This window comes from Marmota flaviventris, chromosome 4, assembly GCF_047511675.1.
Source record: "Marmota flaviventris isolate mMarFla1 chromosome 4, mMarFla1.hap1, whole genome shotgun sequence".
NCBI classification, from domain to species: domain Eukaryota; kingdom Metazoa; phylum Chordata; class Mammalia; order Rodentia; family Sciuridae; genus Marmota; species Marmota flaviventris.
In genome coordinates this window covers 139,254,712-139,282,191 of record NC_092501.1, presented here as the reverse complement: position 1 = coordinate 139,282,191, position 27,480 = coordinate 139,254,712, and the positions used below count along the sequence as shown (strand labels likewise).

General features: G+C 31.7%; 1 protein-coding gene across 8 annotated transcripts in view; it reads left to right on the top strand.

The window, feature by feature from the left end:
- The window catches only part of Pds5b (PDS5 cohesin associated factor B), a 197,850-nt gene that overhangs the window by 78,010 nt on the left and 92,360 nt on the right, over window positions 1-27,480 (top strand). For 7 of the 8 annotated variants that reach the window (XM_071611551.1, XM_071611550.1, XM_071611549.1 and 4 more), the window contains exons 3-10: window positions 1,448-1,651; window positions 4,078-4,164; window positions 4,279-4,376; window positions 4,921-5,047; window positions 11,784-11,864; window positions 17,195-17,335; window positions 19,456-19,571; window positions 22,625-22,719. In XM_071611551.1, coding sequence (XP_071467652.1) covers window positions 1,448-1,651; window positions 4,078-4,164; window positions 4,279-4,376; window positions 4,921-5,047; window positions 11,784-11,864; window positions 17,195-17,335; window positions 19,456-19,571; window positions 22,625-22,719 — 949 coding nt within the window. Of the gene's footprint in view, window positions 1-1,447; window positions 1,652-4,077; window positions 4,165-4,278; window positions 4,377-4,920; window positions 5,048-11,783; window positions 11,865-17,194; window positions 17,336-18,342; window positions 18,406-19,455; window positions 19,572-22,624; window positions 22,720-27,480 lie in introns of those variants that run through there. The other variant, XM_071611554.1, reaches the window with a different exon arrangement.

Sequence of the window (27,480 nt, the reverse complement as noted above, 5' to 3'; positions counted from 1 at the left end):
TACACTTTCCACTATTTTTTCGCATCCTCCTTCTTAGAGAAATATAAAAAAGGACTTTATGTGGGATGATAATATTTTTTATATGTACCTGAGTAAGTCTTATCAATTATGTTTGTTAATGTATAGGGTGATATTATTTATATACTTCTAGTTTTTCCTGTAACATTTTATTCAAAATATAGTTCAGCTTCCACTCTTATGAAAAGATTCTAAAGAAAAAAATAGGTTTCCCTTTGTGTGTTCTCATAAAAGCATGAACATTAAAAGTAATGAAACAAACAAACAAAAAATTAAAGTAGCCCTGGACATAATATACTTAAACTATACTGCCAGATTAGAAGGATTGGTCTATCGTTGGTTCTGGCATAATAGAACTGAGGGGTTGCTCTGTGAACAACCTGTTTTTCCATGGCTGCTCTGAGAATTCAGTACAAAATCGAACTACTCAGATATCTAACTCTAGAGCAAGTAATATCCTTGCAGTGCACAGGACCAAAATGTAGACGTTGATACTTGCTGTTGGATCCCTGTGTGTAGCTTAGTATTTGCAGCACCACCTAGTGGATACCAAATGCTCACCTTGCCATTGGTGTTTTTAAATGTGAGTTCTTGACAAATAGGCAATTTTCTTAAGTCTCATTTGAACACATATAATGTAGACTGAGACCATCATTGTGAAAGAGCACTTCACAGTCACAATGTTTAAACTATGTAGTTCCTCACCGTTCTTATTTCTGTCTCACTTCTATGTGAATTTTTAAAAAAGCATCCATTTCTTGTAGCTTCCTTCTGCTCAACACATATATGCTATTGGGTCAATGAAATATCCATATCATATTCTCTTTTATTATGACACAATAAATTTTTTTTATGCTATAGTAGTCACTTCATGGTAACTTTTCAGAGTTTAAGGATGCACCTTTGACATCCTTTCCTGAGACTGTTTATATATTCTTTGTTGGCTGAATATATAAAACCACCGAGTAGTTTAGTGGCTGAGGTAGAAAGCGAAATTGGTCATAGTAGGTTTTTAATCTAGAAATATACTTTTTCTTCTAATGAAAGTATCAGAAATATTTAAAAAAGGATACTATTTTTAAGGACATATTCCTTTTAGTCCAGTTGTATATATGGAATGAGATATTTCAATGAATAGTTTTTCAATAATGAATTGCAATTTTTAAAATAATGACCACTGTATAAATTTAATTTTAAACTTTTAAAATCTGGTTCACAGATAATAGTGAGTAAATGAAAAATATTTACTATTTAAAGAAAATTTGTTTACCCTATAGTTCTAGAAGGATCTTATTCTCTCAGATACTTTCTATATAAGAATGTAAGGATATTTATTTGGAGTTAACCTTTGCAATTAATATGACCTTTATTTCAGAGATTATTTTTTCATGGAACATTTCACTATTTCATTATTTTTGTGTTCACATAGATGGTTGTGAAAACTTTCATGGACATGGACCAGGACTCTGAAGAAGAAAAGGAGCTTTATCTAAATCTAGCTTTACATCTTGCTTCAGACTTTTTCCTTAAGCATCCTGATAAAGATGTTCGTTTACTGGTGGCCTGTTGCCTTGCAGATATTTTCAGGATTTATGCTCCTGAAGCTCCTTACACATCCCCTGATAAACTAAAGGCAAGTACCTATTTAAAGAACGGATAAAAATTTGATTCATCTTTCTAACAAAAATGGGAATTAAAATATTTTCTTGAAATTTGAGGGAATGATTTGTAGCATTCTTCTGTTAAGTTTCTGTTTTCTTTAAAATTTGGTTTTGAAAAACAATTTCTGATCTTCAGGGTAAGTGGTTTAATACAGCGAATACTGTATTTTTAATATTATGTCATCATCTCTGTTTTGAGATCATCTCTGGGGCCGTTCCTTTCCCTTTTTGAAAATCTATATTGAAGACCTATGGTCATTATTTAAATGATAGTAGCTAGTATAAACCTGAATCTGAGCTGTATAAAAGATACCAAATGATTGTAAGACAGGTGAGAAAGAATTTTAAAAAAGCAATAACCATTAAAAGTAATTGTGAAAACTATGGCTTAGATAATTACTGTCCGTAGGAAGATTATTAATCTACACTGTGAAATGGTCAACAATTTGTTATTTCATTTAGTAAATGTTGATGTTAAGTAATGTGTCAGGAACTGTGTTTACAGTGGTGGGGGAAAAGAAGAACAGATATGGCTCTTGGATTGATGAACTTGCTTCTAGGTAATCGGAATGAGGAACCCATTCACTTGATCAAGTCTGCTGAAATCCCATTATGGAAGGCCCAACTGGTTCTGGCATGCTTGTTTTATATTTTGATTGGTGAAAGAACCTCAAGATCTGAGGAAGGGAGAAGGATATATTTTGGTCATTTAAAAATTGAAATTGTAAGATTTGAGAATAGTCAGAAACTTAACGTGGATAACATGAGTGGGTCATGTAGTTGTGCTCCCAGTTGTATAGCTTGGTTTCTCATTGTGGATCTCTAATTTGGGTATATTTCAGTGGTTAAGGAGTGATGTATTTGTTTGATGTAGGCTGTGGCTCTTTCTCACCAGGTGTCTTTTGGGCATTGTCACAAAAAGGAAATATAACTTAAGACTGCTGCTATACTACTTACCTCTGTCGTGGATTTCTCAGTTTTGTAATCATTGACCTATCTCAAAGGCTTTTGGGTAATGAAATGCCCTCGTAAAAGGATAGCTACAGGTCTTTTCTCTTTTTATAACAGGGCAATTTATGGAGAACAATATTGAAGAACTGAGATTAAATTTGGGACTTTAAGGATTACTTGCTAACTGAAAAATTTTAAGTACCTTGCTTTTCTGATCAATCTTTAGGTCTTATTCTAAATGACTTTTTCTCTTTGAGGCTAGTATTTTAAAATTATTGATTTTTAAGGGAACTTTATAAATAATTATGGGGTTGTTTTCACTTTCTGTTAGCATCAAGTTAATATTTTTCTTTGTCTACAGTAATGTTATATATATTTGAAAATTAGGCCATCTTTATCTTTCCACTGTCTTTGTTTTTGTCATCAGCAAACTCTTTTTATATACTTGACTTCATGTTTAGTTCAGTAATTATTGCAGAAGTTTTGAACAAGTTGACTGTTATCTTTCCATCTCCAGATCAAGTCAGTATGGCATGTAGTCTCTTTCAGACAACTTAGGAAGGGTTCATTCATGGAGAACATATTTTATATAGTATTACTTTCAAAGCAACTGTTTTTGAAGGTTGTACTTTTGATAGTGCTTTTCTTGAAAAGTTACTCAATTGTTTACATATTACATTTCTTCACTTTATAAAAAGCTTGCTCATTTTTTTACTTCAGGGAATATTTTTTTCTCTTACTTATAACATGCTTTCTTTGCATAATTAGCTTTCATAATTTTAAACCTTTTTTCAAACTTCCAAAACATTATCTACATTTCTCATGAAACTCATTTTTGTGAAAACTTGACTCAAAGTGTCATTACATCTATCTTTACCCAGGTATAAGGGAAATGTAGTACAAAATTAAAAGCAAGATATGAGAATAGACGGAGAAATGGTGGGGGGGGGGAAGCCTGACAAATTGACTTCTAAGAGTCTTTAAAATTTCTAAGCTTCTTTGTGGGATCTTGTTAGTTGGCAGTTTTATTTTGGAATTTTAAGTTTCCTGTACTCTGCTTTTGCTACATGATTATTGTACATTGTGCTGTTCCAGCAAACCTGATCAGCTCTCAGTTATTGCAACTTTTTAAAAATTCTAACTGTAACATAAATTTTAGTTGACTTAATTTTCAGACCTATTTGTTTAACTTGCAGTAAGATGAACATTTTCTTTCTCTGTTTTAAGATTATGTAAATTTATTCAGTGTTTTCCTATGAAGGATAATAAGATATATAGTGTTCTTCATATAAGAGTGTTCTTTAAGAAATTTGACCGAGTTTTCTTTTTTTTTTTTAACATTTTATCATGATGTGTGCATATAAGTGCTGAATTTGCTTTAGTAGTTTAATGTGTATTTTCATTTAGCATTCATAATCTAAACTGTATATTGTCTTTTTTTTTAAAGGATATATTTATGTTTATAACAAGGCAGTTGAAGGGGTTAGAGGATACAAAGAGCCCACAATTCAATAGGTATTTTTATTTACTTGAGGTAAGCAATATATTTTATTTTGAGGTTGTATTCAATTAACCTCCTTTTTATGTGCTTGAATATTTTTATCAATTAAAGTATTTACCTTTCATCTTTTTTACTTCTTATTTTTAGAACATTGCTTGGGTCAAGTCATATAACATATGCTTTGAGTTAGAAGATAGCAATGAAATTTTTACCCAACTATACAGAACATTATTTTCAGTTATAAAGTAAGTGTATTTTACTAAGTATATAACATTTTAGAAAACATAAAATTAAAGTTTGTTTTTAAATTTACACATGAATATGCATGTACTGTTAGGATAAATATTAGAAGACTGAGTTGTAACTTCATTTTAATTTATTTTCGTAGATGTTTTCAAATGTATGGAACTTACTTAATTTTATTATAAGGGTTTATTGGTTAGAAGTCAAATTTTTTTGATTATATTATTTAGAATTTCTAAATTATATATTAACTCCTGAAAGCATGTGTTTATTTGAGGTTCTTGTGCACTTAAAATTATTTATTAGGATGTCAAAACAACTTGACTTTCTGAATTTAAGGCAAAACTGAAATCACATTTGATTTAATTACTTTGGGTGTGAGATTGATAAAAATAAGATTTTAGAGAAAGAAGCTTTAAATAAAAACACACTATTTTTTCTTTTGCTATCATTTTTATAAAGTAAATTGTTGACCAATATCATCTTATGATTAAATCTTATTAATCTCAGTTGTATTTTAAATGAAATATCTGTTTTGAATTTCAGTAATGGACACAATCAGAAAGTTCATATGCACATGGTAGACCTCATGAGCTCTATTATTTGTGAAGGTGATACAGTGTCTCAGGAGCTTTTGGACACAGTTTTAGTAAATCTGGTGCCTGCCCATAAGGTGAGTTACAGTATGTACTGAAGTGTATGTAAATTCCCTTAATATTAATATTCAGAATTTGTGCTTAGATTCCAAATACAGTTTATCCTACTTTAAGCTTAGTTTCGGAGAATCTGTTGATTGATAAATATTAGTATATATTTATCATTTAATGTGTAATAAAATGTTACATTTAATAGTCATACATTAAATGAAAAGAAGAAATAATATATTTAGTTCTTGTAATAAAATATTTGTGATAATTCAGATTTGTTTAGGGTGTATTCAGTGAGTGAGTTAATAGCTACTCACTCAGTGTTGGAAAATGGAACCAGTTATGTCCTTAAGTGAAAGACATGTAGGTACACAGGAGAAATGGAATTAAAAGGGAAGTCTCTACTATTAGGAGACAAGGGATATGTTGATTACAGTCTTTCTTGCTTAAGTAATGTTAATCAAGATGTGTATTTGTATGTATTTTTTTTTTCCAGTGCATATATTTGTGCTTTGTTTTTTTTTGAAAATGATGGAGTGTCTGGTAAACGATTGGAAATAGTGTTCTGTGATTTAGAAGAGGTCTGGTTTCAGGAGAACGGTACAAGAATTACCAATATAAACATCTGTTCAAATTTGCGACCTCAGTGGCAAGATACCATAGTCTACAGATGCACAGCATTAATACAAATAATGCTTTAGTGAAAATTAACTCATAATCCAAAATTTCAGAATTTAGAATAATTTATCATTGCAAAAAGTAAGCATTCACTACAAATAGTAGTACAGTTGGACCTCCAAAATTCTAATAATATGTTTATTACATGAAAATCACACATGCTGGTGTGCTGTGGACTCTTGAGCTTCCTCCATCTTGCCACTCCTGTACTTCTTGGTTTCTTCCCACTTTTCTTAGCTCTTGCAGCCTGCCTTGCCTTTGTCTGTTGTGATACCTCTATCTTTGATTACCATGAAACAGGAAATTGGGGAGCTAAAACTAGGTCTTCTGAGGCATGTTGACCACCTCTGTGGACTTGGTGCCCAGATCTATTATCTTTTTAATTCAAGAAACTGTGAAAACTGGGTGGAGTCTCTTAAATGCAAATCAAGTATTCAGGTTGGTTTTTTTGTACTCAGCATCTGGTAAGCAAAGTCCCAGGCCTTTATCTGCTATCCCTCAGTACTGTCATGTAAAAAGGCTTTGTTGCGGAAAGTACCCTGACACTTGCTGGGGTGAGGGTGTAGCTCAGTGATTGAGCATTTATTTGCCTAGCATGTGTAAGGCCCTTGATTCTATTCTGAGCACTATTAAAATAAAATAGCAGTATATACATATAGGTACTTCCATATACATTTTCTTCTTGGCTCACAGTGTTGAGACCCATCTAGAACCTAGAATTTTAGGATCTTACTCCTTTTCTGTGAGTATAGGAATTAGAATCTTCCCATCAACTACTTAAAATACAATCCTCTGCTCAGTCTGTTTATCTTACATTGGAAATTTTCCAAGTCAGTTTCTGTTTTGCATCCTTTACATAATTTTAACTCTTTGTAGTTTAGTGAATGTTCATGGCACTAAATAAAACATTCTAACAAAGTTTAAAAAAATCATCAATATTATTAAGTAGATTAAAGATAAAATATGTTTAAATGAATTAAGGACATTCAAAAAGTGTTAAAAACTAGGAGACGATTAGAAGAAAAACTTAATGGAAATGAACAATGGTCATTGAAATCAGAATCTTGATTAGGTTTTATATAAGTGATAGAGACTGGGAGGTGAGTTTGAGGAAATTTTACAGACACAGAGAACTATAGAGAAAACATGAAAGATAAGGTTCAGTATATATAATAGTGATTTGAGAACAGCAATTAGAGAAAAGAGAGGAAGTGATATTCAAATAGAAATTACCTTAAAATGATTCAGAAATGAACCATCATAAAAAACATGAAAGTACAGGTTAGGTAGTAAAAGTTTTGTGAACAGAATAAATAAATATAAATACCTCTCCAGGCACATCCTGGAGAGAATGGGGAACACCAAAACAGAAAGTCTAGAAAGCACACAGAATGAAAAAGCTTAACCATTAAAAAGAAATGAAGGGGGCTGGGATTGTGGCTTAGCAGTAGAGCACTCGCCTAGCACATGCGAGGCCCTGGGTTTGATCCTCAGCACCACATAAAAATAGATAAATAAAAAGAAATTAAAGATTTCATGTCCAACTACAACTAAAAAATAAATTAAAAAAAAAAAAAAAAAAAGAAATGAAGGTTATACTGAAGAGTGAATTCTTGAGGGATAGAAGCCAGAAGATAGTAAAAATGTTTTCCAAAGATGCTAAGATAAAAGTAGTGTTGTATATCCTGTTTAAGTCAAAAAGTAGTGTTGAAGTGGAATATACAACACTACTTTTTGACTTAAACAGGATATACAACACTACTTTTAGCATCTTTGGAAAACATTTTTACTGTCTTCTCATACATAGATCCTTCCTGAAAGAACTATTTTGAGTCCTGTAGAATGAAGAAAATTGAATTTAGAAGTGAAATATAATCAATATTTGTGAGTAAGAAATGCTCTAATGATATAATAATTAACGGGATATTAACAAAATGATTCTATACCACTGGGTTACAGATAACAACATAAGATTGAGTGGTTTAATATGATCCTGGTGTATCAGGAATATTTAGAGCTATTGATTAACTTTGAACTTTGAATGCAGTAGGTTCATCTTAAAATTTTAAGGATTGCAGGAAAATAAAATAAAGAATTACAATAAATGTAAATGGCTTAAATTTACCACATAAAACAGGTTGAGGATAGTTTACCTGGTTGATGTTAATAAGAGAAACAGCTAAAACATTGTTGTGGCTGGGCATGGTTGTTCAGGAGGCTGAGACAGGAGGATCATGAGTTCAAAACCAGCCTCAGCAAAAAACAAGGCGCTAAGCAACTCAGTGGGACCCTGTCTCTAAATAAAATACAAAATAGGCCTTCGGATGTGGCTCAGTGGTTGATTGCCCCTGAGTTTAATCCCTGGCAAACAAACAAACAAACAAAATATAGTCATGAAAAGATTGGATATAAAGTTTAGGCTGGAAAAAGAATTGTCAAACAATATAAATCAAAAGAAAACTGAGATTGCTTATTAGTACACACAGTTGTTTTTACAGGATAAAGAATGACTTTATATAATTAATAAAAGTTTTAGTTCTTAGGAATCGTTCTAAACTTGTATGCATACAGATTCACAATATACAAAATATAAATTGAGAGTTATAAAAGAGAAAGAAAGAGTTCACACTTTCATGGGTAATTTGAACATGCAGATTTCCAGTGTTTATTAGTCAAATAGTACAAGAGACCATAATTAATAGTTGAGGATTTGAAAATCAAAACAACAAGCTTAATAACAAGCATAAGTAATTGACAAAATACAGCATAATGACAATTATTTAGAAGTGATAATTAAAATATTAACATATTAAAACCTATTTTAACGTCTAATTCAAGAAGTTGTAAAAACATTAATAGATTACTATTTTTTCCCTCTTGTATATTTTGTTTAAAGAGCAGAAATTAGTGAAACAAAAACATAGTGATATTCCCTGAAAACCCAAAATTGGTAATAAAAATATATTCAGGGCTGGGATGTATTTCAGTAGTAGAGGTGGTAAATAGTTGTACTATTCAATAGCTTTTGAATTATAGAAGAGAGAGAGAACTTTACAACTCACTTTATAAACAAATTATGATCTTCCTAGAAAACTAGGCAGGAAGCAATCCAGAAAGAAGATTTGCTAATTTAACTTACGAATGTAGTCACATTAATTGAATATAAAATAATAGTATACAGGGGCTGGGATTGTGGCTCAGTGTTAGAGCACTTACCTAGCACGTGTGAGGCACTAGGTTTAGATCCTTAGCACCTCATAAAAATAAATTAATAAAAGTATTTTGTCAACCTACAACTAAAAATATTTAAAAAATAATAGTATATAGCTTCCAGAATGGTAAAAGCAATAATGATAATGACTAAATTGGCTTTATTTTAGGTATTGAAGGAAAGTTAACATTAGAAAATGTTTAGACTAAGTTAATTGTCTAGAGAAACAGGTCAAAGAGAAAGACTTGTGGGAGATAAAGATTGTTTAGTAAAATTTAGTAGAATTTATGACAACGGTTCTTAGAAAATTTGAAATAGAAAGGAACTTTCTTAAACTAATAAGGATATGTATGGTACTGTACTTAACAGTGAAATATTGAAGCGTTTTCTTTGAAGTTAGGAAATTCTAAAAATGTGGCTTTGATGTAAGACAGACAAGTATGCCAGTGCTACTCAGCACTATAGTAAAGCTTAAGTTAGTGGGATTAAAACAATATAAAAGAATTAGAAACATGAAACAAAACTAAAATTATTCACACATGATGTGATTGTGTAGAAAACACAGTATACAGATTCAATTTCTAGATCAAATAAGAAAATTCTGTAAAATCTGTAAAATTGCTAAATAAAAGATCAATATTAGAAAATCTGTTAGCACAACTTCTAAAAAGTTTTAATTTGTAGCTTTCACCAAGGACATATAATATACTTAGAAATTTAACAAAAATTATGCACGATCTTTATGTTAAATCATAGTTGACTGAAACAGTGCATAGAAGACTTAACATGTTGAGAGGTTGTTTTTGGAATGAGACATGGAGGATCATAATAATGTCAGCGTACTGCATACTAATTGATAATCCAATCAATAGTGCATGTAATTTGACACATGAAATCTAAAATTCACATGGAGGGGCAAATGATAAACAATAACTAAACAATTTTGAAGAAGGAAAAAAGTAGGGACTTGATGTTAAGATTTCTTTTTCATATGTCCTTTTTGACTGTAAGCAGGCAATAATGAACAAAGGGACATATGGAAAATAAAATTAAATTCTTATTTTATACCATGTATAAAAATAGATCACAGGTAGAATAAGTTCTGAATCTGAAAAGTAAATCCTTAAAATTTTATTTAAAAAAATCTTTATACCTCAGGGTTGGAATGTATTTCTTAAAGGTTTAGAGAGCGTAATTTTCATATAATAAAATATGAAATATTTGTTTATGTGAAAGATGAAAGCTTTTATGTGCTGTAAGACACCATAAGCATTGTGAAAAGACAAATATGCCCTAAAACAAAGGTTTGTTCTGCAGAAAGAACAAAACAAAATAGGCCAATTGAAAAATTGCCGAGAACTTCTAGAAAATTATTTCCATTTGCTCAACGAGTCTTGTGAATGAATGAAATAATATGGTGTAAGAATCAAGGCAGGTAAATAAAAAAAGTACATGAGTATAGAATGTGAATTTAGGGCTGGGGCTGGGGCTCAGTGGTAAAACGCTTGCCTAGCATGTGTGCGGCACTGGGCTCCATTCCTTAGCACCACATAAAAATAAATAAATAAAGTCATTATGTCCATTTACAACTAAAAATTTTTTTAAAAAAATGTGAATTTAGGGGGCTGGGGTTGTGACTCAGTGGTAGAGCACTCACCTAACGTGTGTGAAGCCCTGGGTTTGATCCTCAGCAAAGTAAAATAAAGATATTGTGTCCAATTACAACTAAAAATAAATTTTTAAAAATGTGAATTTAAGCCTGTTGTGGTGGTATGTGTTTATGGAAAGCTGAGGCAGGAGGTTCTTAAGTTTGAGGCTAGCAAGACCTTTTCTCAAAATAAAAATGTGCTGGGGGCTGGGGTTGTGGCTCAGTGGTAGAGTGCTTGCTTAGCATGTGTGAAGCACTGCGTTTAATTCTTAGTATTGCATATAAATAAATAAAGGACCATCAATAACTTTAAAAAAAATATATATATATATATATATATATATATATATATATATATATATATATATATATATATATATATAATGTTCTGGGGATGTACCTCAGTGGTAAAATACCCCTGGGTTCACTTCTCAGTACCAAAAACAAAAAATGGCAACAACAACAACAATGAATGAATGAATTTAAGGATATTCTCTATTTCTGTTCTCTGGAATGTGCTTAATCCCAAGTAGTAACTCCATTGTAGATCTTTGTTTTACTATCATCATTGAAGTCTCTGGGAAACATATTTTAAGATACTTTTTCTTGCACATTTTTTTTTTTTCTTTTTGCTTTACTCTTCATTGTGTTTCTTATTGTATCTATGGACTTAATCTGTGTGCTGAGATGTGCTTTGATTAAGTCTTCATTCTCTCAGCTGTCTAAAAAGCCATAATCCTTCCCCTATTGCTGCCTACTCTGGAAAACAGTTTATCTTCTGAATTGTGTTTTGCTTGTTGTGGACCTGGCAAGTAATAGCCTGTATTTGTACTTGCCTGATTTGAATTTGAGACTAGATTTAAAATAATTATTTCTTCTTCTATAAACATTTATTGAACATTTCTATGTGTTTTGCATTCTGTTGTGAATAATATATGAAGAGAATATACTTATTCTTGCTTGAAAGGGAGCTTATGATCTAGTAGGCCAGATCATCCTAAGAAAAGAAAGTGGTTTAATTTTCTTCCTTCAAAAGATAGTTTTCTCATAGTCCTTTGAATATAGGTAATATTTTGCTTTTCATAGTTTAGAAATATAGGGTTTGTAGCTCATTATTAGAATGTATTTCTAGCATGTGCAAAGCCCTAAGTTCAATTGCCAATATTGCAACAAAACAGAACAAAACATAGTTAGAGATGTAATATATTATATTCATGTTTTTCAGAATTTAAACAAGCAAGCGTATGATTTGGCAAAAGCTTTACTGAAGAGGACAGCTCAAGCTATTGAACCATATATTACCAATGTAAGTTTTAGTTGTGATTCATTGTCAAAGGATTACTCCAAAGTTTTAAATATTGTTAGAAGCAAAATTTCAGCAAGTAGTGTATACTTTGTAAATTTTGTGTTTTAACTATTAAGTAGTGTATTTTCCTTCTTCTTTCTTAATATTATTCTTGGTTAATATTTTCTGGAAGGTTCACTTTCTTGTTTGTTCATGTGCTTCTTTCAGATTGTTTAGGAACTAAAACAGCTTTTATTTTGGGTAGCAAGATACACTGTTTCTAATCTTAGAAATAGAGTTAAATGTAATTACATAAAACCTAGGGAACTTTTCATTATTTAGAGAAATTGCTTATTGCTTTTTGGAGATTAAATTGATTTGTAAAGCAAGAAGATGTGAATTAAAATGTCAAGATCTAGAAATTGATGGCAAGCTATGACTGGCAACAATTTGGTGAAAGTTGTTTATCTATTTCTATCACTGGGAGAGATTCCATTTAAAGCTGCGTTTTCTGAGAAAGAGGGAAAATTGTAATGAAATGAGCACTTCCATTATCACCCAAACTCTATTTACTTATAATTGATAATCTTGTATTGATTTTAGAAGAAATATTTTTAGCCATTTAGGTTCATTGATAAAGCTTCTGTTAGGTTTTATTTTCTCTCCACTGTTGTTGAGTTGTACCACTCCAGGTAGCACCATTCATATTGTATTATATGTTAATAGAGTGTCCTATAGAACACAAGTCTAGAAAACAGAGTCAGTGGTGGTTCCTGGAATTAACAGTTCTGTCCTTCTATCTGCTTTTCCCTTTCAATCACCTGTATGTAAATAAGTCCAGGACACAAATCTGTCATCTTGAAAAAAGCAAGCAAAGAAGCCTTTAGTTTAAATACTTAAATTCTCCTAAACTTAGAAGAAAAGAAATATTTCTTGTAGTATACAAAAAAATATGTAGATAGGATATGAAAGATATCACTAAAAGATATACTGTAGAAAGTAAAATAATTTATAAAACAAATGGTAGATTTCTATTGTTTCTGGCTTGTTGCCTTAAACAACCATATGATGATTTCGAAAAATAAGTTTAGTTTGTAAGAATATTGCTTTGAAGAGTTAACTTTCTAAAGCTGTACAATAAAATTCTGTAGTTTGTCTTTATAGCTCCAAGATTGGCAGGGATCTCCAAGTACAGCTTTGTACAATTTTGTGAATCTTGGTTATTGCTTGAGTTAAAATGGTAGAATTCAGTTTTTCATTATTGACTTAATGGCACTTGTAATGTGTTGATCCAGATTTAAGTATTGTAATTAATTACCCCTTGACTTTCCCTTGTTTCAAAGTGCCTCTCAATACTATTTCTGTGGCCCAGTTAGAGAGCACACTAGGTGAGCTCCTCCTGGTGGTCATTTATTTAAATTGATATTGTCAAGCCAGATTTTTTTTGAATACTTAATCTTATTTTAGTGCTTTTTTTCTGGCACAAAAATAAGGAAAGAACACGATCCCATGTTGTTATTTCTTCTAGGATTGGGGATTATAAATATTTCATTGGAGTAATTGAAGAAAGAAAATTATGTAAAATGGTAGTGGAGCTGCATGATTAGGTTCATTTTACTATACTCTCGATTTTGGGGTATATTTGAAAATATTGATAATGAAAGTTAAAGAAAGAAGAAAGCCTCAAGGTAATACTTGGAATAATCCCAGATAAATTAGTGTAAAAACATTGCCTTATCACTTATACCTTCCCTTAATTTCCCACTGTTCTCACCTATAGAAATATAGAGGCTCCCTGACACCCTCCTCACCCCCAGTTTCTTGTTGTGCTCTTTATCAGAAGCTGGGGCAAAGGGGACTAGTAAAGTTGCCCTACCACACTTTCAGTTATATACTTATTTGTAGTACTTCATCCATTAATTTTGCATGTTTCCCTGTTTTCTTGTTCCTTGACTTATTTGACTGTCAGTAAAGAAGTTATTGAGAATTGCTTTTCTCTTCCTGTTACATTTCTTTCTCACAAGACAATTAAATTCAAGACAAAATTAGTACATGTTAGAAATCAGTCTCTACCTTTTTGGGCTCAGAGATGAAATAGCCATTGCTCATTTATCTTTCCAGTACAGAATTAGCAAATAAAGAGTAAGACACGGAGTCAGGTATAACCCCACTTATCTCTTTTTCTCACTTGTTTTCACTCTTGCAAGTATTGACATTTTCAGGTATATTCTTTATACAGAGTGATTCTTACATATATAAATACTTAAGAAGCTGTGTGGTGGCACATGCCTAAAATCCCAGTGGCTCCAGAGGCTGAGTCAGGAGGATCGCAAGTTCAAAAACAGTAACTTGGCAAGGCCCTGAGCAACTTATTGAGACCTTTTCTCAAAAGGAAAAATAAAGAGGGGCTGGGGATGAGACTTAGTGATTAAGTACCTCTGGATTCAATCCAAACAAAACAAAACAAAACTTAAGAGATTATTGTAGTTTAGTTGTTTGTTTTTCTTTTGAGATGGGATCTCAATATATAGCCCAGGCTATTCGAAAGTTTTGGGCTCAAGTGATCTTTCTAACTTAGCCTCTGGAGTAGGTTGGACTACAGGTGTGCACCTCTGTGCCTAGCAGAATATTTTTTATAATAGAATTAGTTTTAATGTGGCAACCTAGGAAACGAAACTAAAACATAAAAAAGAAAAAGTACTTATTGACAACTCAGAGATTACCTACACAGATTACTTCTTAGCAATATTAACTATTTTTCACCATACCTTTTAACTTAATGTTTTAGGATTCAGCATAAAATTACTTTGTACATTTACGTGCTACAAATTAAATTTCTTAATATCACTGTCTCCTATATCCTTGTTAAAAGAGATAAAATTTGATAAAATCTCTTAATCCATGTCTTGGTTTTTGCATCTGTAAATTGGGGCTAATAATGCTTGGGATTGTAGTAAATAATATTGTTATTTAATGTGAAAGTACTTTATTAACTAAAATTAGCCATGTAAATCTAAGGTAGGATTTATTACTGACTTGTGCCTTCTTTCATTAGGAGGCAGTGCTATTAAGAAATATGATTTGTAATATGTAAATTAATTTCTTGTTTGCAAATGAAAGACTAATGGATTTTTTTTTGGAAGAAGATGTTTCGTTTATATCTATATCTGCCTTTACTCAACATTTAAGCCCTTACGTAGGGCTTCGTGTCTTTTACTCATATCAGAATACATATTTTTTTAAATGTTTATTTTTTAGTTGTAGTTGAACACAATATCTTTATTTATTTATTTTTATGTGGCGCTGAGGATTGAACCCAAGGCTTCGCATATGCTAGGTGAGCACTCTACCACTGAGTCACAACCCCAGCCCCAGAATACATATTATATTATTTATTTATTCATTTATCAAATATGTATTGGATACCCACTCAGTGTCAGGCATGGTGCTAGACTCGTTATAAAATGGAGAAGATCAACTTGATCACTGCGTTTTTGCAAACTATAGGTGTTCAGTGAATGTTTTGGTGGAATTTGTAAGAAATAAAAGCAGAGAATGATTTTGTCTTTATTTTGTAAAGTAAGTTTTTTTCCCAGACTGATAGAAGATGATAATGGTTTAATTACCATGGTGGTCAGATTGGAATGGATTATTGTTCTTTATTAAGAAAAAGTAGATTGAGGGATTTTTAGTTTACTCTTTTTTTTTTTTTAAACAGGAGAAAATTTGTGAATAGAAGCAAAAAAAGAGCCACTTTATTTTTAGTGTCAGTGAGAATTTAACCTTTTAATGTCATGAAGTTCCGTTTTCACAAAATTGATAAATAGGAAGGGCAAATATGTTATTTTTAACATTCCCCCCCCCCCCCGCCCTAAATTAGATTTGTTCTTTTGTCCCTTTCTTGGCAAGGTAATCTGTATTGGTTCATAGACCTGAATACTTCACTTAAAACCAATCGAAGAGTGAAAGGAGTAAGTGGATAAAATATAGAAATGTGAAATACTTGACTCTACTTTCTATATAGAAAACAAAAACCTAATTAAGCCAGGTTGTGTATTAATTGTCACAGTGAGATCAGGGCATCTTGTGAGATGTAAAGAATCCATAAATACTCCTCTGACAAGACAAGGACACTTAAGAATCTATGGGTTTATCTTTAACTTTTTAAAGTTTTGGAAGATTTTAGATAACAAGGAATTTGGTTATTGTGTTATATATTCTTATCCACTTTGGTAGTTATATGATGAATGATCGAGTGCAGAAACTATTTAGAGCTTGTTGACTGTGTTTATATGTGCTTTTAATTGGATTTTAATTAAGGTTGTAAACTTTGTACATATGTATACATTGTTTATCAGAATGTAAAAGAAGACAAAAATGATTAAAAATTTGCTTTGCATTAAAAATATAAAGCTATATATATGAAACATATTGGCTTCTACTTATAAAAGCATAAGAAGACTCTTTTAGATGCTGTTGTTTTCTGTACTCTAAGGTGAACAAGATGTGAACTCCTTCCCCTAAGGAATTTATCCAGTGAGGTGATGACATTCTTATTAGGGTTCTTCAGAGAAATAGTCAGTAGGATAGGTGTATGTATATATGTGTGAGAGGAAATTTACTAGGGGAATTAGTTCAAGCTATTATGGAGTCTGTCAAAGGCTGTCCGAAAGCTGTATAACTAGAGAAGCTGATGGTTTATCTCAGTCCAAGGCAAAAAGCTAGAGAACCCAGTGGGAGAGGGGGAATTTGCTGGTGCAGGTCTTGTAGTCAGAAAGTCTGGAGAACCTGGAGTTCTGATGTCCAAGGGCAGTAATAGAGGTCCCAGCTCCAGGAGAGAAAACTATGAATTCGCCTTTCCACTGTCCTTTTGTTGTGTCTGGATCCCAGTCAATTGGATAGTACCCGCCCACATCGAGGGCAATCTTCCCCACTGGAGGAGTCCATGGATTTAGTCTTTTCTGGAAACACTTTGAAGACACATCCAATGCTTTACCAGCTATGCAGGTATCCCTTAATCCTACCACGTTGACACTTAAAACGAAACTGTCACAGACACAATAAATTATCACAATGGGGAACAAGATGTATTTGAAAGGTAGAGGGTTTACTGATACATATTAATTGATGAGTCAATACAAATCTGTTTTACTGTGTACAAGGTGAATTCCATGTTTTATTTTTTCACATAGCCTTTAATGGTTTTCCTGTCCACTGTTAAAAATGTTTTGATATGCCTAGTTTGACTTTGCTTAAAATAATAATGAATTTAATGAATAATAAGACTTTGGCAAATTCATTTTATCTTTGGCATTTCTACTAATGGCAATTTTTTTTTTCCTCTTCAAAAGTTTTTTAATCAGGTTCTGATGCTTGGGAAAACATCTATCAGTGATTTGTCAGAACATGTGTTTGACTTAATTTTGGAGCTCTACAATATTGACAGTCATTTGCTGCTCTCTGTTTTACCCCAGCTTGAGTTTAAATTAAAGGTAACTGTTATAAAAATAATGTGGTTCTGTCACCCAAGTTAGCAAAGAGTATTATATATGGCTATTTAATTCTTAAAAGTAATTTTAATTGAATGTAACAGAACTAGGAGTGTATTACCATTATTTATTTGTGTGTTTGTGTATCTCCAATGCCTGGCATGGTATCTAGCAGATTGTAGCTGGTTGCTGAATGATTAGCAGGATGGTTCTTTCCAGATTGATTCCAGTTTTGGCTTGCCTTTGAGATCATAGCTATACATTTGAGCATTGTTTTCAAAGAATGCATTTTATAGAGTACAGATTTCTTGATTGGGCCATAAGTTGTTTATTTAGTTCATTATCCATATAATGGTAAATGTTTTCTCTTATTCATATTATCTTGTTATTGTTGAAAGTTTGTTTGGTTTTCACAGAGTCCTGTGAAATCTTTGGTAGCAAGTCATTACTTTGACATTAAATTATGCTGTTTCATTTGCAGAATTGGAGGACACCCTCCCCCCTTTTTCCCTGATCATTACAATAAAATTAAATAAAGCCGATTATAATGATTAAACTTTCATGGATCCCAGTGTATCACCCAGAAAAATTCCTAAATGATTTCTATGTAAATTTCTTATTTCTAAAAAATTTGATTTGTTTCTAAAACCAAAATAAAACAGTTCACATTGATAGTGTGAATACCATAAATAACCCATGAATAATTATTCTTGTTTTAGTCTGGAGTATATTTTTCTCAAGTGAGACATTTGGTTGATTGGTCCCTTGTCCCCTTTTTAATGTGGTTAGCAATTTTAGTTAGGCAAGGCAGTCAAACTTCTGATTATTTGTTGGTTTATCTGATTTTCTATAGTAAAAATAAAATAAGTGCTATGTGCATTTTCCTACACACTATGAAAAATATAAAAATAAGGAAATTATCATCCCTGCTTTCAGCCAACTTAACATCTAGTATGGGAGGAAGAGGAAAAAAAAATCCATATCTAATAAGAGTCCAGATATTTTAAGTGTCATAAGAGATACAAACAGCATACAATTGAAGCAAAGGAGACAGCATGCAGAAGCATATAGAGGTAGGAAGGTGCTGGGTGAATTTCTGGAACACAAAAGAATTATAGTTGAAAGGTAGCATAAAGTAAATGTAAATCACTCCTGGATGCTTTGCTCGCAGAACCTTAATGAAGTAGATTTCCAGGTATTAAATCAGACCAGTTGAATCAGAATTTCTGAAAGTAAAGACTAGGCATCAGGTTTGTTTGCAATCTTTAGAGATGGTTCTAATGTATAGCCAGCACTGATAAGTACTTATTTTGCAGAATAAAGAGATGAGTTAGATCATATTGTGGAGGCTCTCGAACACTAGGATGAGTAAGGCATTGGTTTAAAAAAATTTTGTAATGTGTTATCCATAACAACTTGAGTATTAGTGCTATTTGATAGACCTGATTGCCACACTCTATGTTCAAGTCTACTATTGTGATTTACTTGTTCATTTAACCATTCATTTGTTGGGTGGTACCAAAATCAACAATGAAGTTGAATTTTTATCCCCAGGGTGTCTGCATTATAGAATATACACCAGAAATTTTAATTTTCACATATGCAAAGCTTCATCATTATGCTGCAGAACTTCATTTAGGAATCTGCTCTATGTAGCTTAACTGGCTCTCCTATTGGGAGACTTCAACACATACTTATTTCTACAAAGAGCTAAGAATTACAGTCATACAGAGTTCACTGTTTACTATAGGCCTGGCCTCCTCAGGTGTCCATTCTTAAAAACGACAATCTTTGAAGACTCTTTTTAGTAGGTTACTGAATGGAAGTAAACCTTAGATGTAGGAGGGGCCCTCTAACATTATCATACTTTTAAGACTGTGTTTTTATGTAGGGTGTACTACCTTAATGTAATTTGAGAAGATTAGCACATTTATGATGAGTATAATTTTATAAAAAGTGCAGTGGGCATTTTTTATGCAAGTTTTTCATTTGGAGTTCATAAAAGTTTTTCTGTTTCTGTGAATAGAAAGATAAGGGAAACCATGGGATAAGGGAAACCATGGGATAAGTCATGTTCTGAATATCTGCTTTATGATTTTAAAATTGGTTATGTTTTGTTGTAGAGCAATGATAATGAGGAACGACTCCAAGTTGTTAAACTACTAGCAAAAATGTTTGGGGCAAAGGATTCAGAATTGGCGTCTCAAAACAAACCACTTTGGCAGTGCTACTTGGGCAGGTATATGATTTTGGTTTCCTTGGAAAAAAGTAATATACGTTTATATCTACTTAGATTGCTTTTTTAAAATAGCATTTACATTTAAGTTGTGTCCTCTGAAATCATTAAAATATATAATGGAAAAGACGAAATGATACCAGTACAATCATTTGAAATTTTCAATGTTGATAATGTTTGGTATTTTAAAATTTCCCTTTATCTTTTCATTCTATGATGATATATTTTAAAAGCTATCTCACATAGTATTACAACTATAAAATTAAAATATATAATTTAAGAGTTCTGAAAATACTTCAGGGAGATGAAACCCCTCCACAAAAAGTTGTATTTAATCAGATTATTTGGAGATAATTCAAAATATAAGGATATTAACAAAATTGATAAATAAATGACTTATGTACGTTTCTCTTTCTATCTTTCTGTATTTTTTAATGATGACCTAGCTTTCCTTTTATGCCTTTATTGAGCCACATAATACCTGAAATTGGTTGCAAGATTTTGAGTGTGTTTTTGGATGTTACTTTCCTTTGGGAGAGATTCATTTCATTACCTTTTCACAAAGAGATTCCTGACTTTGAAAATATAAGAGCACTACAAATGCTATGGCTGAAACCATAATTTAACCTTGAGACTAAAGGATAATTTTTATTCTCTTAAATTATTCTGACAACACATTATGCAGTTAAGTCATACACTAACAGGATTTAAAAGTTCTGATTCTATTTTTGTATTCAAATGTTTGTACTGGTATCATAAGGTCTTTTCCATTATAATGACAGAACTGTCAATGATTTTAAATAATCTTTTGGTTTCATTTTTCTAAATTTGTTAAATGAGGATATAAGCCTTTATAAGTGCCTGTTGAGCTCTAAATTACGAATCTGATTTCTTAGTGTTTACATAGTTCAATAATAATTAAAAAAAATTTTTTTGTACCTTTATTTTGTTTATGTTTATTTTTATGTGGTGCTGGGGATCTAATCTAGTGCCTCACGCATGCTAGGCAAGCACTCTACCACTGAGCCACAACCCCCGCCCATCAATAATAATTTTAATGAGGAAGTTAAGATAATAAATATTAGCCCATTGTCACCTGTTTTTTTTTTTCCCTAGAGGTTTTTTTTTTTTTTCAAACTTTAAATGCAGTGGAAAGTTCTTGGACAGCAGGGCACAGTATTCTATCATTTTAAATTATGCAACTCCAAGTTCATTTTATTTAAATTTCTGAAAGAAAAATACATTTTTAATGTATAGTCATGTATTGCTTGTATTATGCAGAATTTACTTTATAGGTTTTCAGTTGGGAAATCCTATTTACATGTCGCCTATTATTACATTGTAATTTTTCCTTTTAATATTAATGACATCAAACTTACATAGAATTAAATAGTACCAACTTTTGGGCTGGGGTGTAGCTCAGTGGTAGACAACTTGTCTAAGGTCTGGGTTTGATTTCCAGCACAAAACACAAGAAGAACACCACAAAAACAACAATAACAGAAATAAATGAAACAACACCAATTTTTAGTAGCTGTCTTAGAAGATATTTCATTGTATTTATTTGTAATGATAATGAGCTGCATGTGTAATTGAAAAAAAGTATTAGTAAGGTATATAGGATTGAATAGTTGAACTCAAAACACTTAGGAAACTTGGAAACTTTATATGGATCCATAGGCTAGATTTTAGTTTAGTACTTTCTGTACTAGAGAGGGAGGTGGTACTTTATAGAGTTTAAAAAAAAAAAAGTTATGAGCAATTTGGTGCTGATTTTGAAGGCTTTTTTCTTCTTTATATAAATGCTGAATTTTATTTCTTATGGTATTGGGTGATACAAAATTTGGTAGTCTTTTGATTTTACAGAACTAAGCCATGTAAAGATATTGACTAGAAAATCATGACTTCACTTTAATGATATTGACACTTAATGTTTTTTTAAAAAAGAAAATCATTTTGCATTTCCTTATGAACGAATGTATCTAGACTTTGAACACCATCCATTAGTGATAGTCAACAAAATATCATATGCTTTCCGATGGAGAACACAACACTGTCTTTGAAGTAGTCTTGCTGAAAATAAAATTGAATCCTAATATGATTATATTTCTAGATATAATTAGCTATGTCTTAAGATTAGGAACCTGTTAATAGACATCAGAATGATAAAATTAGCAAAATCTAAACCAAGGGAAAAGTCTACACTTGTACATATACATCATACCATTTTCTCCAAAAAATTATTAAAACTGTGGGGGTGGGAACAAAATTAAGAGATTTACATGGCATATCAACCAAAGAGATTTAAATTTTTATAGTGACATAAGTATTTACAGATACAGTTTGCTTTGCTATTATTGGAAACATAAAAATTGTGATGTTTAACTGGATAGGAATAATTTTGGGATAAGTTTGGAGTCATGTGATATAAAATAACAGGGGTTTAATGTGACATTCGTGAATGTCCTATATTTAAGAAAAAATACTTTGGAGAAAACTTTTTTTTCAAACATGGAGTAGGATTTATATAACATTTCTCTGGGAAAAAAATTATACACCCATCACATGTACATTTACAACAGATATATTTTGAAAGGTTTTTTTTTTTTTTGTACTGGAATTGAACATAGAGATATTTAATCACTGAGTCACATCTCCAGACCTTTTTTTATTTTGAGACAGGGTCTTGCTAAGTTGCTGAGGCTGGCCTCGAACTTGTGATTCTCCTTTCTCAGCCTCCTGAGTCTCTGAGATTACAAGCATGCACCATCTTGACTAGCTGAAAGTATATTTATAGGAAAATATTGTCATTCTAATTCTTACATCTGAGCCAAATATTTAATGTTTAAAAGAAGTTGCATGGTTCTTAAAATTATGAGATTGCTTTAGTTGATTAATTGATATATAGTCAAAAAATTTGTTAAAAATGGTCTGGCTTCATTTTGGATTTTCCTATACAAATTGATTTTTCTTTAATTCAAGAAATAAAATTGAGTATAGATTAAATACATCTGTTTCTCTTCTAAATATTACTGTGTGCCTTTATATTTTATCAGGTTTAATGATATCCATGTACCAATACGCCTGGAATGTGTGAAATTTGCTAGTCATTGTCTCATGAACCATCCTGATTTAGCAAAGGATTTAACAGGTACTATATACATGTAACAGCAAATATTCCTAGGTGTTCTTAGTGGGCGGAGTGTGTGTGTGTTTTTTTTACAATCCTTACTTTTATTGTTTTAGTAGTTGAAATTGTCTTATTCCAATTCATCCTCATGAAAATTATTCTCTGAAGCTATAATATTTATAGCATAGTTCCTGTGTTGGCTAGAAACACCTATGAAAATATGTCTTCATGAAAATTAGTTTCTTAGTTAACGGACAGTTCCAAATTTTTTTAAAGAATTTGAATTTGAACCGGTGTTGACTGAATAGATTGTTAAGACTCATAGTCTTTAATATTTTTAGAACTAGGTGAGAGTCATTGATTTGTAATTTAATTTCACTGTGCTAGTTGGAGGTAGCTTTAAAACTCTGGACGGCATAAGCCAGTTCAGAAATTTGCATTTATGTACTAATGAGAATATCATATCTATTACTGTTCTATTCAATTTTTAAATATTATTAAATAGCCCAGAAGATTTAGATTAGTTTAGCAGCCACTATGTCTTCCTTATAAATGTTAGCACTTGCTGTGTTTTTGAGATTAAAAACGTATATAGTCAAAATGCCCTCACAAACTGTTCTCCCTGCTTTTATAGAGTATAGCTGCTCAACTGAATTTGGTCTGCATACCATCCATATTTTTGTAGCTACCATATGTGTATCTTTCCATAAAGGATGTATAGTATTATAATGTGTTTAGAACATTTCATTGAAATATTATTTGAATTTGATGGGAGTTGAACTTGCTGTCTTATTCTACTATTTCTTTTTTTTCCTTTCTTCTTTCTTTTTATGTTTCTCTCTCTTTTCTGTTGGATGGATTTTCTTTGTTCTATTTTTTCCTTTCTTTTCTGTGGGTTCCAAAGTAAACACTATTTTTTCGTGCTTTGAGTACATAATTGGTAATGAAGTCTAAAATTAACCAGAACTCTAGCTTTTTTTCTGAGCAATCACAGACCCTTAAAGGCTTTAACTTATCAGTCTCTCATCTTTCACACCCTTTTAGTTATTTAATTTATTTTTTAAAACTTCCCAATTTGTAGTACATTTAAAAAATATTTATTTTTTAGTTATAGGTGGATACAATGTCTTTATTTAATATTTATGTGGTGCTGAGGATCGAACCCAGTGCCCCGCGCATGGTAGGCGAGTGCTCTACCTGTGAGCTACAATCCCAGCCCTGTAGTACATTTTTAACTGCCTTTTTTTTTACAGTCTTCCTTATCATTGCTTTTCAAATCTTAATTACTACTACTGAGTTTCTTTTGATAAAGAATACCACGAACTATATTCATTTGTATTTAAACAAAGACTTGTCATAGTAATGCATTTAGTTATATTAAATTATTATCAATCATCTAAAGAAGCAGGTATTTTTACCAGTTTCATGCTTTTCTGGGGAGACATCTCACTTTGGAGCTGTCTGTCTTCCTTTTCACATCTGGATTGCTTGTACAATTAGCTGCTTCTATATAGCCTTGATACTGGAACCATGCATTCTTCTTCCCTTCTTTGCCCTCCCTCCACATTGGCTCTTTTTCTCTTTTTCTTTCTTCCTCTCTCTTTCCCTTCCTTCCTGTCCCTTTATTTCTCTGCCTGCATGTCTGTGTATCTGTCTGTCTGTTTCACCCTCCTGTCTCCCCATGTCGTCTTTCCTCCTTTTTTTCCCCTGGATATTTCTTTTTTTATAGCATCCTTTTCTTGTGTTATTCCATGTAGTATTTTCTGCGACCATGAATGTTAGTTTTGTGGGGAGTTTTTTTCCTCTACAAAATGTTTTTAGTAACTGCCCCCCCCCATTTTATTGTTTTTGTGTCTGTTTTCTTTGTAAAAAACATTTCCTCAAAATGCTTGTTAATTTGAAGGTGTTTAATGGGAACAGGAATGTGACTAAATGAAAAGCCATTTGGAAATTTCTGAGATTATGAATGGATCTGTCAACTCTGAACTTTAGGGTGATAAGGGTGAGTTATTTGTGGGAAGACCCTTACTTTAGATATTTCTACTTTAGCGGGTCGGATTTCCATGGAAGAACATCTTTTCTGTAAATCTAGTTTCTAGTGTCTGTGGGAAAAGGACAGTGGATTTCTGCATTCACATTTCTTGTATGTTGTTCTTTTAGGTTATAGTGTCCATGTCCTCAACTGTTTGGGTATTCCCCATGTTAGAGATTCTCTGATTTGCACTATTTATTAAAAGTTTTCTTTAGGCTCAGTTTGAAATGGCATAGGGGTAATCTTCTAGATGGGTGGTTGTATTTTCTCAGTTTTCATCCAGGTGCCCCTTCTCCCTTCTTCTCCATTGCCTTAAGCTCCAGAAGTACTTGTACAGTTCCTATGCTTTTTGTATAATGTGTAATATATGGATTGGTTTACCAATTTCCCCTTAACTGGCTAGGGATTTTGTTTTCTTGAAAATCTGAAGTTATATTTTTTCACTTACTTTCCAAAGTCTAGTTTTTTCCCTCCTTTTGTATCTCACTTGTTCATACCATTCTTAAAGATTTATTCTTGAAAGTATTTAGGTAAGGCTTATCTCCAAAATATTTTTTATTTGTTATTGTTAGATATACGTGAAGTAGAGTATATTTTGACATATTATACATACATGGTGTATAACTTATTCTAATTATGATCCCATTCTTGTGTGTGTATGATATGGAGTTTCATTGGTGTTCCGATATATTTTTTAGTTTTATTATTCATCTTTAAGAAGCTTAAAGAATTCGAAATAATTCAGTATGAGAAATTGGTCACATTCTCTTAAAATTTATTATTAAAATTTATTTTAATGATATCAAAATGATACCATTAAAATAAATTCTTCATTTATTTTTAGGCTTTCATTTTAGATTTTGAATTTTCTCACTTTTATACAGTGTTTGTCATTTTTTTTCATTTATTTAAGTATAATCAGACCTTAGTGTTTTTTTTTTTTTTTCTTTTCAACTTGTAGCAGTCTGTACCAAGTTAAATTATACATGACTACAGAGAGCTTCTCTTTCTTTGAATTTGCTCTCATGTTAGGTCACATAGGTTGTAAAGGATTTACAAAGAAGGAAAGAGATAGTGCTGGGAATTAACTGCCAAAGTTTATTGTTCCTTCTTAGGTCTTTGTTGGCTTTTTCTCTTTCCCGATGACCTTAGATATAGTCTCTCCTTAATTTTTTTTTCCCCTTGAACTTTTATTTATTTTTTTATTGATTATTTTAATTGTACATGACAGTAGAATGTTTTGATAAAATTATGCATGCATATTTAATATCTTATTCTAATTAGTACCCCATTCTTGTGGATGTACACAATAATGGGATTCGCTTGTTTTTTTTTTTTTTTTTTTTTTCATATATTCTTCGAACTTTGTAACTGCCATCCCTTTTCTACAGATGAGGGCTATATTCTATCTATTTATTTCATTTTATAGAAGATTTCTGTCTTATTTCTTTCTTCCCTACGTGAAATATGGTGGCAGATCTTCTGAGATTTTCACTGCTAGAGAGTGACGAAACTCTAATGAGAGTAAGAAAACAATCCTTCATTTTGTTTGAAGGTGAAAGCTTTGATTTTTATTACTTTCTATCAGATCTTCAATTATAATATTTTCTTTTAAGCTCACCACCGCTAATATTTTAAATTCCATGGGCTTTATTCCTGACCAGGACTATCATCTTACTTTCTGCATATGAACCTTGTGCTGCAGTGGTTCTCAACCCCAGCAGATCCAGTGCTTCTCTTAACCAAATAATTTATAATTCTACTTTTGATGTCCTTAAATAAAATTTGTAAAGTAATTTACTTAATGTAATTAAAAAATTATATCCAAATGTAATGTATAGTTAGGGAAAGAAAGGATAGTAGGACAGTAGGCAGGGAGACTATGTGCTGAATGGGTCTTGGCCGTTCAGGGCAATGGGTTTCCCTTGTTTTCCTCTAGCCTAGAACATTGACCTTGACCATCTCAGGCTATTACCTGTAATTCTTTAGACAAATGTATTACTTTTCTGAAAGTTAAACCTCAAAGTAATTTACATGCTTTGTGTTAGTTGATGCACAGGTGCATTATAAATTCTAATGTTATCTGAGGGTCACTAAATGTTCTGAATTTTGTGAATTTAAAGAAAGATTATTTAGCTTATAACATCTTAATAATTTAGGTGTAGGTTATCTTTGGAATTTAGAATGCAGAGCTAAGGGAGGGGAAGTCAAAGAACAGTTCTCAATTGGTAAGCCACTGTTAACATTTATATAGATTTTTGGCACTCCTTGCATTCAGCCAAAGTCGGCATCACTTCTCTCTTTAGGTCTCTGAAATTTTTAAATATTTCCTGGGTTCTGTTCTGAAAATGAGCTTGTTTAATGTTTTCTTTCTCATTTGGATTTCATCCTTTTCCTTTGTCCTGTGTCATTTACCTGTGTTGCATCTGTCAGTTTTGTTGACAGATCATCTCTTGCTATGATCTCTTCTTGTTATGTTTCTCCTTTAACCATTTTAGTAGAGTTTCAGGAGTGAGCAGAAATAAATATGTTATACACACAGATTTATCTTCTTTTGCTGATAGTAATTGTGAGATTCCTTCTTGTGACTTTAGCCAAATTTTGAGGGATGCAGCCATATTGTGAAGAATATTAGTAGATGCTTTGTTATGCTAATAATTGAGAATTTATTTTTTCTTCTCCATTATCACTTTCTCCTCTCAGTTGATGTCTGTGAATTAATAACGTTTGTGTATACTTGTTTAACATGA